The 19,797-nt window shown below is 44.9% G+C and overlaps 1 protein-coding gene across 2 annotated transcripts in view; it reads right to left on the bottom strand.

Moving 5' to 3' along the window:
- The window catches only part of plpp3 (phospholipid phosphatase 3), a 28,053-nt gene extending 10,347 nt beyond the window's left edge, over positions 1-17,706 (bottom strand). The window contains exons 1-5 of one of the 2 annotated variants that reach the window (XM_010731056.3): positions 17,053-17,706; positions 4,127-4,281; positions 1,096-1,188; positions 383-570; positions 237-294 (exon numbers count right to left, since the gene is read on the bottom strand). In XM_010731056.3, coding sequence (XP_010729358.1) covers positions 237-294; positions 383-570; positions 1,096-1,188; positions 4,127-4,281; positions 17,053-17,191 — 633 coding nt within the window. In that variant the 5' untranslated portion in view covers positions 17,192-17,706. Of the gene's footprint in view, positions 1-236; positions 295-382; positions 571-1,095; positions 1,189-3,547; positions 3,706-4,126; positions 4,282-17,052 lie in introns of both variants that reach the window. The other variant, XM_010731055.3, reaches the window with a different exon arrangement.
- Between the last annotated feature and the right edge of the window lie 2,091 nt (positions 17,707-19,797).

Genomic DNA, 19,797 nt, shown 5'->3' with positions numbered 1-19,797 from the left:
GAAAACAGGTGGAGTGCATCCATCCTAGACTCGGAGGAGTGGAAAGGAGAATGGGACTGTTCATAAAGTGAGTGAAGAGCAGCAGGAGGAGAAGTGGACGAGAACAATGTTTTGCTTTTTCTGCAGGGAGTGAATCCTTAAATCACAGACTCCCTCTTTAATCTGTAAACCATTGTTTGTGTGGATCATGTGTGCGCTTGCTGTGATGTACGTAAGAAGGTTTAATAGCTACTTACAGCCAGGTAGAGCATGGTGAACATCGAAAAGGAGGCATGTCCTGAAAAGAAGGATTTCCTGTGAAGGAAAAAATAACCTTCAGTCAGTTTATAGATTTTCAGAATAATTCATATACTGTATTATACTGTACACTGTTTGCACAAACCTGGCCTCCTGTACGTCGCTCTCCTCGCCAGTGCAGGTGTAGTTGGTGATGTATCCCAGCGAACAGTTGATGGTGGAGAAATCTGGTTTGCACACGTCTAAGAAGTGAGGTCTCATACGACCCACGGACACCTTGGCGATGTCTGTGAATGACTGGCTGACGGCACATCCGAAGAGAAACACACCCATCTGTAAGAGATCACACACACACACACACTCGTGATTAGACGTCATATCAATGTAGCTGAGCCCTGTCTGCTTTAATTACTGTCGCTACGCACGCCAGGTTTTTGTTCTCGCGCAGCGTTACCCGAAATTCTTTGTGATTTCTGAAACGATCTGAAACGGGCTGAAGTAACAGCCGACACTTTATCAGAGGTAACTAATTAACTTCATGAATTTGTTGAAAACTCTGTGTCTGGCTGATTTGGATGAGCTTTTTTATTTAAAGTAACCTTTAACCCACAAATTAATGTAGTATGAAATACTCTTTGGCTGGACGCTGCTTAATCAATTCCTCACAGACTGGCTCTTGAATTTTGGGGTTTTCGTGAAGGTAATGATTCAAACTCATATGAAGTCTCACTGTTATGACCCCTGTTCACATGTGGAACAATGGAGAGCATGACAGGCCTGCTATGCCTAATTATGGTTTGCAAAAACCACGACTGGGAAATCGTTTAGGTCGACTAAACACGCTTATTGAGAGCTGACCTGTTTGTAGAGGGCTGCAACATAAGGATTCCCGACGAAAGACTTGGTTCCCTCATGGAGCTGGTGAATCCTGAAGCATTCTCCGATCACGATCTAAAAGGAAAATTAGTTTTTTTGAGATAAACAGACATGAGACAGATATTCTAGCTATGTGATGCTGCTGAGTCCTGCAGTAGGTTTAGATAGACACATAGTGAGGAAAAGGAGCTAATGATTGAGTGTGTATCATGCAGAAAATCTAATTTAATTCCAGACTGTCACAGTCACAGAGTGAGGAGAAAGGATGCGTAAAGAACAGATAGGAGAGGAATGAGTGAGATCCACACACAGACACAGACACATAGAATGAGCATGGCCTGCCTTTCCCTCAGGCAGTGGGAGATTATTAATGAGTGGTGATGCTCTGCTCGGTGATATGACGGCGCCTTTTGTGTGAGATATGGAGGATAATGAGACAGGGAAGGCAAAGGGGAAAGGAAAACATGAGAACTCCAACAAATGATGTCGACTGGGTCAATATCTGACTGTGGAGGATTTATATTAGGTCAGTGGTCTGCTATAAGGCTTAAGTCGAGTGGACTAACCCTGAATCTGATGTTATTCCAGGCAGGCGCTTTTAAGGAGTGCTGGGGCCCATGGAAAGACCCCGTCTACACTGAAGGGGGCTTACCCCAAGACAGCCCTCGAGGCACGGACATGTCAATCATATCCGAACCACCTAGGGTATCTGACTGACAGACCGGCTGCTCGCCACCACTAACCACATCTCCCTTTCCTTCCTATTTCCAAGACAAGGCTTCACTCTTCGGCCTACCTCCTCACTCTGTCTCTCAGGAAAATATTTACCAGCCTATCAGTGAGCCAGCGGACGGCACCGTGAATGTGAAGTCTGGAGGTGTGTGCATCTACAGGCTCAGTGTTTCCCAGGCATCCTATCAAGTTAATACAGAAAGTGTTTGTGTATTTACGTGTTTGAATTGTTGAGGCTCGATAAACACACAGCATCCTGCCTGTTGGGTGGTCAGATGGCAGGCTCACAGCCAGAAGAAACAAACATGGCTGTGTATTAGTGTGTGTGCTATTGTCAATGAATTCTTCTGATCTGAGCTTAAGATTAGAACCACAGGAGGTTTATTTGAATTGTCGACATTTGCATTCAAACCTCTCCTCCTCTTTTCTATCTCACTGTTTCGCTGTGAGCGTGGTTGTGCATTGCGGAGGGTTCGATAGATCGATGAGCGCGCTTATAGAACTCCATCACGTTGCCGCGAGTTCAGTTTCTCACAGCGAAAGCACGGCCTGTCAGACACTGATACGTCTGACCGGCAGGACTGTTGGGATTTCCCTCGCAGCGAACATAAACAAGAAGCCCAACTGGAATCTGCTACCAGCGCATGTACGTCCGTGCGTATGTGTGTGTGTGTGTGCATTAAAGGAATGGTGTCGGCATGGCAGTAGACGCCACTAATGGAACACAGCTGTGTGAGACACGCCAGCTTTGCCCACACGTGAACATGTGAGTGAACTAACTAACACGAGAACAGCCTCCTGGTTCCAATAAGCAGAAGAGCTGAGCTGGTACAGTGTGTGTGTGTGTGTGTGTGTGTGTGTATGTGCCCACCATGCTGATGGCGAGGAGACGCCAAGTGGTGAAACGACGTCTCAGTCTGGGAACTTATGAGGGGGCCTGTGCCACAAAGAGTCTGGGGGCTGTAAAGAACCATCTAGCCCTAAACCACGTGGCACTAATTGACACACACATAGCCCACCACATGTCATTATAACATGTTTCCACTAAGCCTGACCCCCCCCCAACCTCATAATCTGCTGGCACTACACTGTAGCCGTCATGGGAATGAGGACTTCATCCTAACTGGTTAAGACGCCTCGGGATATCAGCGAGGCACTGCGGGCATGGGAGAGAGCGCTGACACGTTCACCCATAGTAATGCGCGGGGGCACAGAGGGCACGGAGTCAGGGGGGCAGGGATACGAGTGGGAGGTATGAGAATGGACCAAGAACTTGTAAAAAAAAAAAAAACTGTCTTTGGTCTTTGGCATGCATGCGTGAGCACACACACATAAACACACACTTCCTAATGTCGCTTGGGGGGCCCCTCGCTACCAGTGACTCGCTCGGCGAAGTAATAAAAACAGGCTGTTACAAATGGCTTGGATGACTCAGAGTTGATATATACGGAAGAATAAAGTATGGCGGAGGAAAACATTGTGGAATGAAGAGGGCAGGACATGTAGAGCACATTTACAGCAAAAAAAAGACTGGAGTTATTTTAGAAAATACTGCATGATAGGAAGTCACTCAAATGTTTCAATTAAGGGGCTATGTTAGAAAGACTGGATCTACTGGATTTAGTCGTCTGAGAGTTGAAGAGAGATTACTTTGAATGAGAGTAAGAGCAGCAAACAGAGGGAGGTGTAAAGGTCGACTTACAGAGAAGATGGCAATAAGAATGCCAACACCACAAAGCACGGCATCACTAATGGTGTCTCCCTCTTTTCGGGGGTAGCGGATGGACTCGTCCGAACAGTAAAACCCGCGCTGGTACGGCTTTATGGTGCTAGTCTCAATGATCAGGAAAGGCAGGCTAGCTACAAGAGACACAAGAGAGGGGAGCACAGAGAGAGAAAGACAGGAAGAGAGAGAGAGAGACAGAGAGAGAGAGAGAAGAAGCACCAGGTCAGTGACACAGACATAAACAGGAGAGAACGGGGAGGGGGGGCACAAGGAGCACGCTGGCACCAGGGGATCAGGGAACATGGCAGAAGTTGGTTGGTCTCATGGATGTCATGTGTGGTCGGCTCAGAGCAAAAGGAGTGACGGCTTTCCAAAACCGACCCCATAAATTACAAACTGTGACTTAAGAGTAACATTACATCAACTTTTCTGAACTCCATCTCATGTAGTCGCGATGCCACCATCACGAAAACCACCAGTGCTCCAAGTTTCTGCCTTCGGTGTTCCATCCCCTGGACGCCGGGTGCTCTTTGCGCGAGGGGGAGGGGGACTTACGGACACCACGGGCAGTGTCAAGCCAACAGAAGTGAGCACTGAGGAGGGGACGGTGCTGTTCTTGTAGGGGTATCTCAGGCTGGAGTCACTGCAGTAGAGACCCCTCTGGTACGGGCGAACAGAGGTACGGTGCAGAACCAGGCTGGGCAGCATAGCTACACACACACACACACACACATGAATGGATGTATGAACACACACACACTCACTCATCATACTGCATCATTTAGCTACTTACCTGTGAGCTGAAAAAACAATATCACATTAACAGACAGAAAGCTTCACAGGTGTGTGTGCGTATGAGCTCATGCTATCATTCATCGGGCTGTTTACTCAGCAAACCCTCTCCTGCTGCTCCTGTTGACAGTGTAACACCCCGGCTATTGAGAATTGAGGTTTACTCTTTAGCATTAGGAGATCCCCCCACTGACAGAGCAAACACGCACCGACACTCAGGGCCAGGGGTCCATTACTGGAGACAAAAGAAACCCACCAACACCGGGGACTGTGTCAACACTTTGTGAAAACTTTTGGAGTTGTGGATTGCAAAGGAAAGAGAGTGCCATTCCAGGTAGAGAAAGCATTTGTTAAAGACATTTATGTTTATTCACTTGACAGCATGATGAGATATAACATGTTATAACTGAGCTGTTGGGGTGTTGCAGGCACATTTTCTGCCATTCGGAGAAAGTGTTTTCCCAGTTTCCACGCTTTATGATAACCTAAGCAAACCGACTGCTGACGCTGGTTGGTCAAATACACATGGACATTTCTGATGATGGGAAAATCAGTACATATCTCCAAATCAAAGGACTACAAATACAGGCGTGCAAACTCTGGGTGGGACAAGGTTTTCCTTTCGGGCCTTTTAAAAATGTGTGAAAACCAAGAAAAACAAAACGAAGCCCATCCAACTCTGGAATATTATTCGCATGAGAGAATGTTTGGCGTGAGTACGTACGACTGTAGTAACTCATAAATAGAGGGGGCTCAAGACACGAAGGCGTCCCCACACAGACACACCAACATATACATTCAGCATCAGACTGCACAGAAACTATTCCCGCGAGCGGTTCGTGTGGTTAGCTCACATCACAGGGGTTTTTGACATTTCGGTTAAAGTCAGAAATCTACCCGTGAACGCTCCTAAAACCACGACTGTTGTCTCACCAGCGATGGGAGACAGATCTCGTGTTACTGGGCTGTTGTGAAAAACGCAGCTCTCACCACGTATGAACTCCTTCAAGACCTCAACACACACTTTCTTATGCATTCTTGTGGACGCACACTCGAGCTTCTCACGGACTTTTAAACATCCATCACTGCGACATCTGCCTCAGCTTGAAAGAGGAAAGTGTTGTCTGAGGTGTAAATGAGTGCGTGTTCACACTAATATGAGTAAATATTTTTGTCCTTTCTGCGTTGATGCATGTGGTGATGGTGTTTTTTTTTTCAGCAACAGAAAATGCTGATTTTGAAAGCTGGCTTCAATAAATTAAGCTTTTCTGGAAACTTTTGAGGTCAAGAATAAAAATCCAACCTGAAAAACGAAACTAAATGCTCAGGAAAAAACTGAAACCTGAACATCTACATTTCCATGACAACAGCACTAAATGGACCTTGCGGGGAGCGACTGCTTATTTCGAGTTCAAGAATGAACTCAGCGAAGAAATCCTGTCCTCACGCGAGCAAAACAAAACAATACTTCAAATATGGCGCAAAGAATGTTTCGATTGTTTTGGTGTCATCTCTCTCTCTCTCCAGTGGTTGGCAGAGGGCAGCAGACGGGATGGTCAATGAGGCATGCACCTGCAAAAACAGGGTGCAGCGCCAGGACAGGCTGCTGGTGGGCCCACACAGGGCAGGGCTAGACTTTGGTGGTGTCTGAGAACCACACTGTCCATACAACAGACAGGGTGAGCTTTGGGTGAGGCTGTTCGCACAGAGTCTGGAGGGCAAGGCAGGAACACACAACTAAGATATGTGTTTTTGTCCCAGTGAACATTAATTCCTTAAACATGCGCTAAGTCTGTGCACAAAACGACTGCTGTTGGGTAAACACTCAGCCGGGGGAAAACAACTTTTTTTTTCTTTCAGAAATCGGATCATACTTTCTCTCACGCCAATCTCTACTCAGTTTTTCCATTTTCTCCTCCTTCCCTCTCTTTCTCCGTCCCCTCCACTCTGGCCTACTTGTGGAAAGGGGGGATTCAAATGCTAATGAGGAGAAGTGAAAGGAGAGGAGGTCATGGGCTTAACGGACATGGGAAACGCTCACACACGCAGACAAACACACACATGCAAACTGCCGCTTAAAGGCTAAACTGAGATCGGAGAACAGCATGGGAAATCGAGGAGTTGACCAGAGACAGAAAAAGGAAAGCGAGAGCGAGCGAGCGATTGAGCACCTCAGCCCTATCTATTGAGGAGTTATGAAAGCCTCTCTGTCTGCACACTTCCCAGCCTTGAGTTGCCAAGTTGTTTTGTGCCGCTCCCCATGCCATCCCCCTGAAAACAGCCTGGTATGTGGGCATTCTCCTCATACCACAGTCAGTCCATGAACCTCTTAACACAATCTAAAACACTCCCCGGCATTATAACCCCACAGCCCATCTGAGCTCCGTCTGCAAACAGCAGTGTGAAGAAATATGACCTCCTTAATGACAATGGGATAAAGAGCGAGCGACCTTCACAGGCCCCGCTGACCCAGAGAGGGATGAGGAGAGGGGATGGGGGAGTGTCGGAGGAGAGAGAGATAAAAACAGAAAGAGGGGGGGGTAGAAAGAAAGAAGTGGGCTGGGCTGTTGGCAAAGGCCTGGTGTGCGTCAGTGAATTAAAAAACAACTATTTTACAAGATCTGTCAGGAGGTCAGTGACATTTGGTGACGCCTGAGGTCCACAGCTAAAGAAGAGGATGCACCTGTACAGCTCGCAAACAGTCCTACTGTACAAAATGCACAAATTCTTTGGATAACTTCATTTTGTTTTCACTCTTTGTTTTTATGTTTTTTTGCCTCGGGGAGGTTGTGTGTTCTCTGCTTTTGGAGCCAATGAGCCTCATCAGCTATCAAACCACTGGGCTGCTTTTTTAAAAAACAGGCGCCTGAGAATAATTGGGGCCTTAAAACCCTTCAATGAAGAGAGAGAGAGAAAGAAAGAGAAAGTATGGAGAATCCAGAAGGAGAAAAAAAAAACACACACACATCCTAAGTGGGTGGTTTTGGCGAGTTTGGGGAACAGTTCTATTTGTTTTATCAGATCCTGTCATGCATTTCTCTCTTTCAGTCTACGAGGAGAACCACTGCAGGCCACTAAAGACTACTTACCACAGGTCAGATAGAGAGAGAGGGAGAGGTATTTCTTTGGCTGGTTGAATCAGTGTTTATATATGCGCAGGTCACGGCAGGGCCTTTATGTGTGTGTGTGTGTGTGTGAGGAGTGTGTGCTGTACTTATTTTCCATCCATAAATCCACTCACATGTTCACGCTCCACTGTGTGCTAGAAATGACGGCGCAAAGAGCATGTACGTGTGTGTTTATGTATGGTTTGGAAGTATAACTTCATATATGCAGCTCGGTGCGTCTGCATGTTTGTCTGTTTATGCACGCGCATGTTTGTGCGGCAGAGATTATCTAACCCGGCGTCTGTTTGATTGGCTTTGGAGTTAAATTTGGTAAAGCGAGTTAGCGCTTGGATTAGCAGTACAAACTGGGCTTAGTCTGATTTGTACATTTCCTTCAGATATAAACGAAAAGGAATGTTTCTTTTATACACGATTAGAACTTGTTAGGATTTGCATTTTGATGTATTTCAGGTCTAAAGTTCATCTGTCCTGCAGGTTTAGGATCATCTTAAGTCCGACTGTACTTGCCAGAACGGGACACAATAACTATTCTTAAGGCAGCTAAAGCTCTGCGTTGCTCAATAGGTTAATACCCCTGACATGGCAGATCAACACCTACATGCCTGCTGAGACTACAGTGCTTCCTATAGCTTCCTATCCTCCCGCTCTCATGACTTTCTCACCCCTCCGGCTCTCTATTGACATTTTAATGGGGTTTCATGGCTTTCGGGAGCAGAATCAAGAACGATATCGTGATTATAGTGGGCGAGCTGGGGTGTCAGCAGTGTGTGTGAGAGGTGAATGGGAGGCGGAGCTGGGCAAAGGAAGAGGTATTGTAGTCTGCTCTAATGGAGGATTTCCTTCTCCTGTCTCTCAAACAGTCCATGTGACCCGTCCTGACAAGGAGTGGGACCAAGAATTCAGAGGAAGGTTTAGAGAGAGGGAGGAGGCCGAGGGGGGAGTCAATCAATAAGACTTTGTCTTCTCTTCTTCTATGATTTTTTCTCACTGCTCTGCAACGAATCAGATGGATGTTTAGAAAAGGTCCAGATGTCTTTCAGTCCGAAACAAAAACCCAGCATCACAGAATATCTGATTTTAATCGTGATCGCATTTGATTATTCTTTGATAATTTAAGTTCCTGATTTTAATTCAGTTTTGACCAATTCTTTTGAAGTTCTTGTACTGTTATGTGTGTTTAGAAAAACCTTTAACATTTAAAAACTTTGGCTTCTTTTTTTTAAATAAAAGAGATTTTGTGGAAAATGTATTCATCTAGAAAAAATCCCAAACATTTTCTGTTTCCAGATCGTGATAACTCGCTTCTCTTCTCAGTTTTATTTGGTTGGAAATGGAAAACCTGTGTGTTCTGGTCTGTTATTCACATTATTCTACAAGAATTTTCACCATTTTCTGATCGACAGATCAAACAACAACAAAAAATAATTTGGTATTCGCAGCTCTTTTTTTTTTGGATGGACTACTGAAGGCCAAACAAAACAGCATGTGTAAAAATATATTCATGCTCTTTAATCCCTTTATATAACAATTCTCCTCAAGGAACTGACATTTCTTGCACAAACAATGAAACAACCCGACCCGAGTGTGTGCGTGTGTGTGCATGTTTGTGTGTTTGTGTGTTGTTATGACAAGAGAAACTTAATGTTCTAATGTTTGCAGATCTGTTACCATCACTTGTCAGGCCGGTCCCTGTCTCTTGAGGAAACTTTTCGCATACTTTTGACACGAGTTCAAGCTGCCCACACACACCCTGCAACATAACCTGTGTCGCTGAATGAAGGTGGCCTACATTGCAAAAAAAAAAGACATATGTATAGATATTGTGTCGTGGTTATTTGATACGTGTGCGACTCTGTGTGTGTGTAAAGAGAGACAGAGGCAAACACAGAGCGTCTGTTCATTCATTCATTTAGATTAATTCCAGCAAAAAGTCACAGTGCGATCATGTCGCCTCTTCAGGGATCCGAGAGAATGAGAGGTTCGGTGCCAGGTTCAATTATTGGTGGACTTTTTCCAAAACGAAGAATCATTTCTTTCCACCTATTAATAATAATTATATCTCTAGGACTCAACTGTAACTCCAAATGAGCTTGCCATTTCCTCTTCGGTCTTAAAATATATCTTCACATTTAGAGATGACACACACGCACACTCTTATGACCTCTGGGGTTTTTAAAAATACGTCCGGCCAACCAGATGCCTGAGATGTTCTGAAATTTGTCGCACGTCCAACACCACACAGCACTGTAAGCCCACATATCTAACTTTATCTTCGGGTCACTAAAGCCATTAGCCTGAGTATGTGTGGCCTTTCAGACATTTGGGAGACAGGGTGCATAGGTTAGCCGAGGTCACCCTGGAAGTAGCTACAGGGCCATGGGTCAAAGGTGAGGGATGTGACATAGATCAAGGATTATACTGTAGCATACACACAGAGGAAGGGGGGGGGGGCACATGTCACTGAAACACTGTCCATTATTTCTGTGAGAGTGTGTGCCTGTGTGTGTGGCTATGTGGGTGTTAAAGTGGATTACTGTGGTTCCACTGGCAACTTCAGCAAAGCCTTTCTCAAACATTTTTAAGTTGTTCACCACAAAGGGCTTTAACAAAAATGCTCTCACAACACAAATAAACAAGCTGTGCTGCATAAAAAACCACCCAGGCTTTATCCGTATATGCATAATCACTGTTTAGATGGCACATCTTCATAAACACATGCATGTACGCGTACACTGATACAGATGTTTTGGGCCCTGGATATCAGTTCTTTGTTTCCACAAGCTGCTGATGTGTCTCCCACATAAACAAAGCTCACAAATACACAAATGCAGACACACACACGTACACACAGGAGTGGCTGAGGTCAGCAGAGTTGTGTGCAGAGTGAATCCCTGTCTCTCTTTTCCCCAACCCACACACACTGTGTGAATGCTGTAGTGACCGGGGGGCCGCTGGCTGAAGCATGTGCTTACTCAGAGAGATTTTATTCACAGGAATAAATGCCTTTTACACACAGGCATCCATTGGGACAGTCTCTGGGGGACTTTTACCGGCAGGCACCTGCGAGGCCAGCCTCTGAATGCTGCTGGCTCTGTGTTGCTGTTGGCTTGTGGGCACATTTGAGGAGAGGTTGGGACTCATAATGAAATCAACTCCGGTCCACATTAGCAAATGCAGGAGGCAAGCAAAGGATATTTATAATGTGTTTTAAAAAAAGATCAGTTACAACTCATCAAGACATTCCTAACGCTCGGCCGGCCCTGTCAATTGAAAGAGGAGGACGAACGCACAGCTGCTCCAATGAGGGGGAAATTTGAGCAGTGCCCAGGGGCCAGATCAGGCTACTTGGCTGGTTGGTTGGGTGGCTGGCTGGGTGTTGCTCTGTTGTTGCCATAATGGCATTATTACCCCCCGGGACAAAAGCCTGGCTGCAGAGAAGAGGGCTGTGGAGTCTTTGAAACCTGACCTCTCTGTCTGGATAATGCTCCCCTTAAACTTCACTCCCTTTATTGCACCCCCCCTCCCCGTCATTTGCTCCATAAATACTCAATACCCTGCACACACCGCTGGGCCACGTTTGTCTGAAGACAATGGGTGTTAAATTGGAGCTGCGGTGTGAATCTTCTGCATGATGTTTTGCAGTATTCCAGAGCGCCTCTCTTCTTCTGTATGTAAACAGGATAGGACTCAGTGGCTGTTGCACAGATAAGGGCCTGCACCAATAAAGATGTTGAGCCGATTACTGCAACGAGCGCTATAGCCACAGCTGAGCAGATAAGCACTGCAGCCCACAGTCCCGGTCAACAATACAGCTGGAAGAAGCAACAGCCATAAACCACTGACAGATAATCAAGTGGCCTTGAGTGCTCAGAGAGAAGGGTCTTTCACTCGCTCATCTCTATCTCATTCACTTTTTCCCCCCTCCCTCCATTTCATCCTCCTTCTGTCTGCCACTCGCCTATTGGTCCTCGTTAACGAAACAAAGAGCACTGAGATGCATCAAAAGGGGTATTGTTCTCAGTGCAACAGTGAAATCTCCCTGACCCCCCCCTTTCCACATCTCTGGATGCGCACAGCATGCGCACACACACAAATACAGAGGACTGTAGTGGGCAATGTAGTAAGAGAAAGTGACAGACAAGAGGGGCCTGTGTAACAGCAGGGAGGAGGCCCAGGCGAGGACAGTGTGGTGTAACAGAGATGTAATGAGGCCTCCAGCTCTCGTCCCGCTGGCTATGATGAGGCACTGTCACCGCTCTCATTCACATTCAGATGCCAGTAGCGTTGTTTGTTTTTCGAGCTGTTAATAAGAACTGCATGCAATATGAGCACGTAGAGAACTGGGTTGCTAATTTATGTGACCGTCGAAAGACAACAGCGTAAGAGGGAGAAAAACCTCTGAGGCCTCGTTTTTCATGGACAATCGGGCGTTTATGAATGAGCTCATTGCCCACACACACACAGGATTCCACAAAATATTCATTTACAAGAGCCGCCGAGAGTTCAAACACCAAGCTTAAACACCCAAGAATAACTGCTAACAAAAGTTTATGGCAGGGGCCAGCCCAGCAATCCTGATTTATCTAAATAAGCAGTTTGAGGGTGTAATTATAGATAAGAGAGTGGAGAGAGACGAGGAGAGGCAGAAGCTTTTACTACACTATTGTTGTCAGAGTGTAAACTACAAGCTGCTGTTGGGCTATTGTTAAAGTTAAAGTATTTTATTGTGCAATCGAATTGTTTGCTTCGGATGGAGGCGAGTTAAAGGGGATGAATGTGTCTGGTTTGTATACCAGCATAAAGAGACGCAGTCACATCAGTCAATCTGATGCCTTCGGCGAGCCCACGGGAACCACACGGGACACACATATACACACAAGACGAGCCACAGATGCCTCACACATGCTACTCACACACACACATGAGCACACACATGCACTCCTTCACCCTCCAGGCCATAGAGACCTATCTAATGACAGCTTTGGGCGCTTCCCCCCCCCTTGCTTCACAAACCCCACGGGACGCACGCGCACACGCTCACACCCACGCACCTCTAATCGCAGCCCTGCGCAGACACAAACCCCAGGGGTTTGTCATTTAAACTCTTGCACCAGCCGAAAACCAGCCACATGTCACAATGACGGGCTGGAAATGTTTGGCCACAACGCCGCCACTACGAGACGTACAAAAATATACGTCTACGCAAAAAAAATGCACGCTTGAAATTACATGCATTCTTTAAGGACTGGCAGCCCTATGGTCACTGCTGTCATGATCTTTATCTTATTATATCATGCAGTGATGGTCATCTGCCAGAGGACGCTCCTCGCCTTCTAAAGAGCCCTAACCTCGCCTTGTCCTGCAGCCACAACAAACAAACACACACACACACACAGACCACAAGACAGCCCTTAAAGCCATAGATAACACACAGGCATAAACACAGTGATGCAACCACATCATGAATACCATATCTGATCCGACTACTGTCGAGAGTGCGTGTTAACCGAATGTCTGGATGCTGCTCTTGGCTGTGTGCGTGTGCAGGAAATGTCATACAAAGAGCGCCGCAGACACTTGTCCTATATGAGTCTATTTTCTGCCCGACCTTTGACCTCATCTGACAAACAGAAGAATAGACTGACACATAAAAAATGCAAACAGCTCGGTCCTTCTGTCAGCTTGTGACAAGGAACATAATGGCTACTTGTAGTGATGTATTTTGTTGACTGTTCTAACACACAAATTAGTGACATTAGCTTTGACACTGGCATGTTTGTTCCCACATAATTTCATCTCTCCTTCTCTCTTTCTGGGCATCCACATCCAACCAGGTGATCCAGAGCACTTCTCCTTTTAGAAGTCAGCTCCTAAACTGACTCATGCAGAACTCCTGACAATATTTGTCCTTAGATTAAGGTCAGCAGCTTTGGACCGGAGCCTGTATGTTTAGTTTTGGTGTGTGAGGGCCTCCCACTCGCTGTTTGCACTTTTTTTTTTAAAACTAAAACTTCTTATCTTTTTATCGGTCAATGATTGTTTTTAAGTGTTTCACCACCAATTCTCATTCATGCCACTTCTCTCCATTAGTTAGGAAGTAGGGGGAGACAAGCTCAAGTGGAGCGGGAGCACGGAGGGAAGGAAGGGGGGTAAAAAATGGAAATGGGCTGAGAGGCAAAAAAAAAAAAAAATGGACAGGATTTCATTTCACAACCACACCTACCTCCGACCGACACTACCTTTCCGTTTCCCACCCTTTCCTGAGCACCACTATACGCACATACACATACATCATTCCCCCTGGTTCACTCACTCCTAAAATTGCGCCAGATGTCACATCAAGAGTCTTTGACCACGCCACTGCAGCCAGATGAAGAATTTGAGAAATTCTGGAAAATATTTGTAGAAGCGGCTTCAGGATTGAAGTGGCTGAGGCCTGGAGAGGTAGAGGTTAAACCTCTCCAGCTTTAATGAGGGGCTGTGTGACTGACTGCTGTAATGCTATAGCAGCTAATGGGGAGGCTGGAGTTGGGTACAGCCATATAGGGTTAATGCTCCAGGGTCGGTTATGAAGCTGAATCCCAGGGGCCAAAAGGTCCTTTCTGCTGCTAATAACAATCTCTTACGTCTCTTGCTTGTGGAAAATTGCGTCACCGAACACCTGACTGCATCACGGTTCAGGACAGATAGCAAGAAATCTGAGATGCTGATGAAAAATAAAGGTTTGAGTCAACTTAGATCACACTATGAGATATTAGCCTCTTGTGCCTCAAGTGGTCGGTCACTATAGAAACATTCAGGCAGACCTTAAGAAGAGCTTTTAAAACAACCAACGGAGCCAGTCCTGGAGAGTCCATGTTTATACTCTGCAACTTTAAACTGAACTGAACAGCTTCCAAACCCAGACAGACACTAATGTATGCGCCCAAAGCAAACACACAATGCATAATCTCCTTTTGCATTGTGTAACACCTAATCTTTGTTTAGGTGAGGCTACTTTTAGACGGATGGTTTCCTGCACGCTCAAAAGTGTTTTCACAGTAAACAAGAACTGGACGAGAGCGGCCCGTCGGACAGCGTACAGCCGCGTACATGAGCACGTGAGGGGAGACAAAACGAGAAGAATGACATTCTGCAGTCTGCGGTGGAGTTTGTGTATTTATAGAGAGCGTATGGTGTTTTTTTGTGTGCGCCTCTTATAGCGTCGCTAAATCAACTTCTGCTTCTCGGTGAGAGTGGAACCCGAGCCAAAGTGAAATCAGCAGATGATTCTTGTGCTCTGAAGCCAAAATTGTACTCCGTAACCCAGGAGTTGAGGGCTGGGTGAGTGTGTGTGTGTGTGTACGTTTTTGTACATTCATCACCGTTCTGATCCTGCTGTGTTTCTGTTTATGCATCATTAGTGTTGATTAGCAGAGGCAACATAAGAAGGGAACTCTTTTTTTTTTTTTTTAGTTTGTACACATGTGGTGGTGTGTGTGTGTGTGTGTGTGTGTGATTACAGATGGCCTCAGATGTCCTTTATGCAAACAGAACAATTAGCCATGCCTGAGGGTTTATGACTAGACGGACAACCTACAGAAAGGTGCCACTGCACAGTGTGTGTAGCACCAGCTGGCAGATAGGGACTAATTAAAGCTAATGAGATTTTTATGCATTAACTAGCTGTAGTGTACACTTCCATTTTTTTTCTGATATGCACGCAGAGCAAAGCCCATTCAAGATCAGACATTCTTCTGAGCCCTCTACACACCCACATTCCTTGTTCCTCATTCAGGACCCCCTGATAACCCCCCCACCCTTTCTCCTGGTCTTTCTTCTTCTCTCTTTTAACCCCCATCTCCCATCACCCACTGAACCCCCCATGTGTAACCCCCCCCCCACTGCCTAGTCAAACCACTAAAGTGGGCCAACCAATCACCAATGAGCAGCCAGATTGTGTTTAGCATGACAAAGGAGAATGTGTGTGACCATTTGTGTCTGTGTGTTTACATGCATGTGTGTGTGCGCTCGCCTAACATGGCAAAGAGGAGCCCACTGTAGGAGCTTTTTTACCAGTAAAGGAAGTTGGTTTATGCAGGAAATTCACTCCACATGCGCTCAAAGCTCATCTGCATTTATATGGGAGCAGATGAAACAGTGTATCTCAGTGTCTGAGGTTCTTTAATAAGCAAAACCAATATAAAGCCACTGGAAAACTTTGCGTCTGTCAACCAGATCTGCTCCTGCTACATGGTGCTTAAGTAAATGTGGAGTTAATCTGCACCATTTGTAACATCCTGGGTAATAAAAACCCCGTTCCTGTGTGGCGATGTCGGAGTTACTGTTGATGCTTCAGTTTCTCCACATAAAGCTGCTGGTGTGGCTCCCACCTGCTCCTCTAATGCCTGGTCAGCCACGCGTCCCGCTTCTCCATCTCTCTCCGTTAGCTTGGAGAGGCATTCCCCTGCCACAACACATGCTTAAGCAATTATTCCACGCAGTCCCCTGGACAGAGAGCGAGAGAGAGGACTCGGTAGAGAGCCAGAGAGGGAGAGAGAAAGTAATTTGAAGTGGAGTGATCGGAGGCAGCTGGCCAGGGATTTGCAGGGTTCTGGGAGAGAATGTGTAGAAGTTAAAGCCCCGACTCCCATAATCCTTTTCTAAAAGAGAGAAAGGAGAGACGGAGGGATTGAAAACAGAGAGAAGAGAAAGGGGGGCCACTGGAGCTTGAAACTAAAAGGACCGGGGCTTCAGTGACAACAGCCAAAAAACAAACCAGCTATCAAAGCAACACACACACACACACACATAAACACTGCACGTTGAATGTGGATGGGACGCTCGTGGAATAACAAGTCAGAACTAACACAAGTCTACATCACAAACAAGCCCACTGGAGCAGATCAGAACTGTGGAGACAGACGCGTCCGCTCCGGTGACAGTTTGATCGGCTATGAATCAATACCTCAATCACACTCTACATCTCTATGTGTGGACAGCTCTGGCTGGAATGGCACCTCTGGATGTTTTTTAGGGTCGGATGAACAAGGTTATGAGGGCACAGGAGGGGTGTCACATGGGCTATTTACAGGGCAGTAAAAGGGCAGGTTACAACACTTCAAAACATTTATGCCCCCCCCGGGCATCGACTGATAGTGATGCTGTGTGTGTGGACTTTGAAATGATCAATACTTTGATGTGATGACAACATTTCTGACCTACTGTCTCAGCTGAGAGAGACAACATGAGTCAGTCAGCTTCTCTTGTATTGATATTTATGGTAATATGCATGTTATATCTGCCTGTTTTCTGTCAGTGTTGACTGTGGTCAGTGTTGAGTTGGGGTGGTGTGTTGGAGCCGGCTGATAAGGGGATGTTAAAGATTAAGTTGTCTTGTGGTCACAGATAATCAGCCAATACTTTTAAAACGATAAGGCTTTTATAGCCAGACCATTAGAAAGCGCGGGTCCTGTTTAATGTGTTTACTGTTTTTTTTTTGTAGTCCAAATCAGCTGATAGAGACATAAAAAAGTAAACAAATCAAATTCTAACAGAGTCTAAACTCATGCACAAACTTACCAAGTAGAAGGCAGAAGATGTCGAGCACTATGAGCAGCTTCTTCTTGCTGTTGTCAACACCATTGTTGTTGTTTAACGTAGAGGTTCCTCCGTTCCTTGTCTCTTGGGCCATTGCTTTCTCATACATGTACTTTTGCATTTGAGAACTCTCCCCCGGTTCGGCTCAGAAATCCCACACCACGCCGTTAGGTGAAGAAACTCTTGTCAAGGCTTCTCAAAGTCCTTCAAAGAAAAAATGTCATGCAACTCAACGGGAACGCAAACTTCCCAAATAAGTTTCAGCTCTGCTGATGTCTCCTATTTCACTTTTACTATATTACAAAATAAAAAAATTTAAAAAAGGGGAAGCTGTCAAAAAATAAATGAGTTTTATCTGCTGAGCGGAGCCGCGTCACGGACTCAAGAAACGGAAAAAAGTTGGCTGCGCTCGAAATGAATGGAAAGCCCGCTCCCCTGGATCGCTCTCGGTTTCAAGCACTTGGAGTGAGTGAGAATTGCGCTCCGCATCGACAGCCCCTCTTGTTTTATCAATCCTTCTTCTTCTCCTCCTCCTCCCCCTGCTCTCAAGTTCCCCCAGCTTCAAGGCTCAGCCCTCTTCCATCTGCTAGCAGTGGTGGGTAATCACTCCATCCCTGCATGGAAAACTTTCTCAGACTGGAGAGACCATGAGGGAGGGAGGGAGAGAGGAGCGTGGACATACAGCGCCCCCTCGGTGAGCCATGGCAGGCGCGCAGAGGCGCAGAGCGCGTCAGAGGGGGGGTCCTGGTCCTGGTGCTGGTCCTGGTGCTGGAGATGGGGCTGTTTGCTCCTTCCATCCTGAGAGTAACTAAAGAAAAACAAGTCCTTATTTTCCAGCATGTTTCACCAGCTCATGTTGAAATCTAATACCGAAAAGTGTATTGCACATATCACAAGTAAAGAAATATTAATATTGATATATTTCTATGTACTGTGCTGTTTTATGTGGAGTATTTTTTAGTGTGTTGTGTTTGTTCTGTTGTCTCCCTGCCCATGGATAATTACTTTTTAATTGTCCTTGTAAAAAAAAAAAACATAAAATAAATCAAATTAAAATATTTGGCGTGTTTACCAAATGTCTAAAGAATAGCTATAATAATAAAGGTTTTGAATTCTTTGCTTTTGTTGGCATTGTGTGTTTTTTTCTTTCTCTTAGGAAACGTGTAATGGGGATTTTCTGAACAGGAAAAGAACAGAGACACATTTTATCATCTATTCAATCTAAATGTGGCATTTCAAACGTAAAGATTTACAAGAGCTCTAGTCAGTGAAACAGACCATGCACAAAACGTTTAAGCCCATTAAATAAAACACGACTTAATGTTTATTTTCGTACTTTGAAGAGAAGAGCTTCGTGTGCCAGCTCTACAAATGTTGGCCAATTTCAGAAAGGGCTCACTTATACACAGAGACCAGAGTAGACAGGGCCAGGAGGAGGAGACGGGATGGGGATACATTAAACGTACACTGACACCTGGTGGTTAAACGTGAACAACTCACCTCAGTCTTGTTTGCAACTCATCCACTTATGTATTTATTTATCTATTTTACCCACTGTGTTTCAGAAGGTTTATCAACTACATGACGCTTTAAAAACATCTGAGACTGACACAGTAGAGATATGTGACAGCAAAGTGAGAAAAATCTGTTGATATGACGTCAAGAAGGACGTAAACAGTATGAGATGTGAGCATGACAATGAAAATATGACATATCAGTTTGATAGTCCATAAAGATATGACACTCACATACTCTGATGGCCTCGACTGTACAGAGAAAAAAACAAAATAAGTGAGATATTTAAGATATTTGTTTGTTTACTTAGGTGTTTCCATTTTATGCCAGACTTCTACTTGTACTGCAGGCAAGTATTGCACATTTACTCTACTGTATTTATTTAATAACTTTAATGTATTACATATTTAGATACTCAAATAAAATATGTATCAACCAATATATTATGATGATATATTATTAAAGTTTAACCAGTAACAAAAGCAGTAAGCAGGCTTATATAAATGAATTGAAATTAGCTACACAAACTGCAACCTTAATTAAAATTAAAACACATTAATGCATCAATAATTAATAAAAATCCAGTCATAAAATATTATTCTGAAGTGTTTTCAGAGAAGTTTTAAAGTTTTACTTTTGTTACTTTGGTATAAAGTACCCAAAGTGAATACTATACTTTATATTATATATAAATATCATACTTTATATGTATTTTACTTTGAATACTTATGTACTTTTATTTCAGCAGTATTTTCAATGTATGATTTTGAGCATTTTTTTGGGGGGGCTGCTTCTACTTAAGTAAAATATCTGACCTACTTTCCCCATCACTGCATACATCAGAGACGTGGCCTATTATTTATAACCCAAAATAAAGCAGTATGACAAGACAAACATTGTTTTATTGGGCTCAAAAAACAAAAATCAGGCTTTAGAATGAACATTTGTTTGTTTGTTTTTTAATGATTATTAACAGTATTTCACACAGCAGTTGATCTAAATGATCAGATTCATAATTTTACCCTGAGTTACCTTGACCCGTCACAGGTACAGTATCTATCAGGGGGGTTTAATTGGCCGGGGTGCAAAACTCGACATAACACCGGGTCGGTGGGAGATGCCCACCGTACAGGGCAGACAGCAAAGGCCGCTTGACTCTTGAGGTGTTAATCCCGGTAACGCCACATATGCTCGGCTTTAAGACAGATGTCT

This window comes from Larimichthys crocea, chromosome XVII, assembly GCF_000972845.2.
Source record: "Larimichthys crocea isolate SSNF chromosome XVII, L_crocea_2.0, whole genome shotgun sequence".
Taxonomy (NCBI): domain Eukaryota; kingdom Metazoa; phylum Chordata; class Actinopteri; family Sciaenidae; genus Larimichthys; species Larimichthys crocea.
This window is presented reverse-complemented; position numbering and strand designations above follow the sequence as displayed.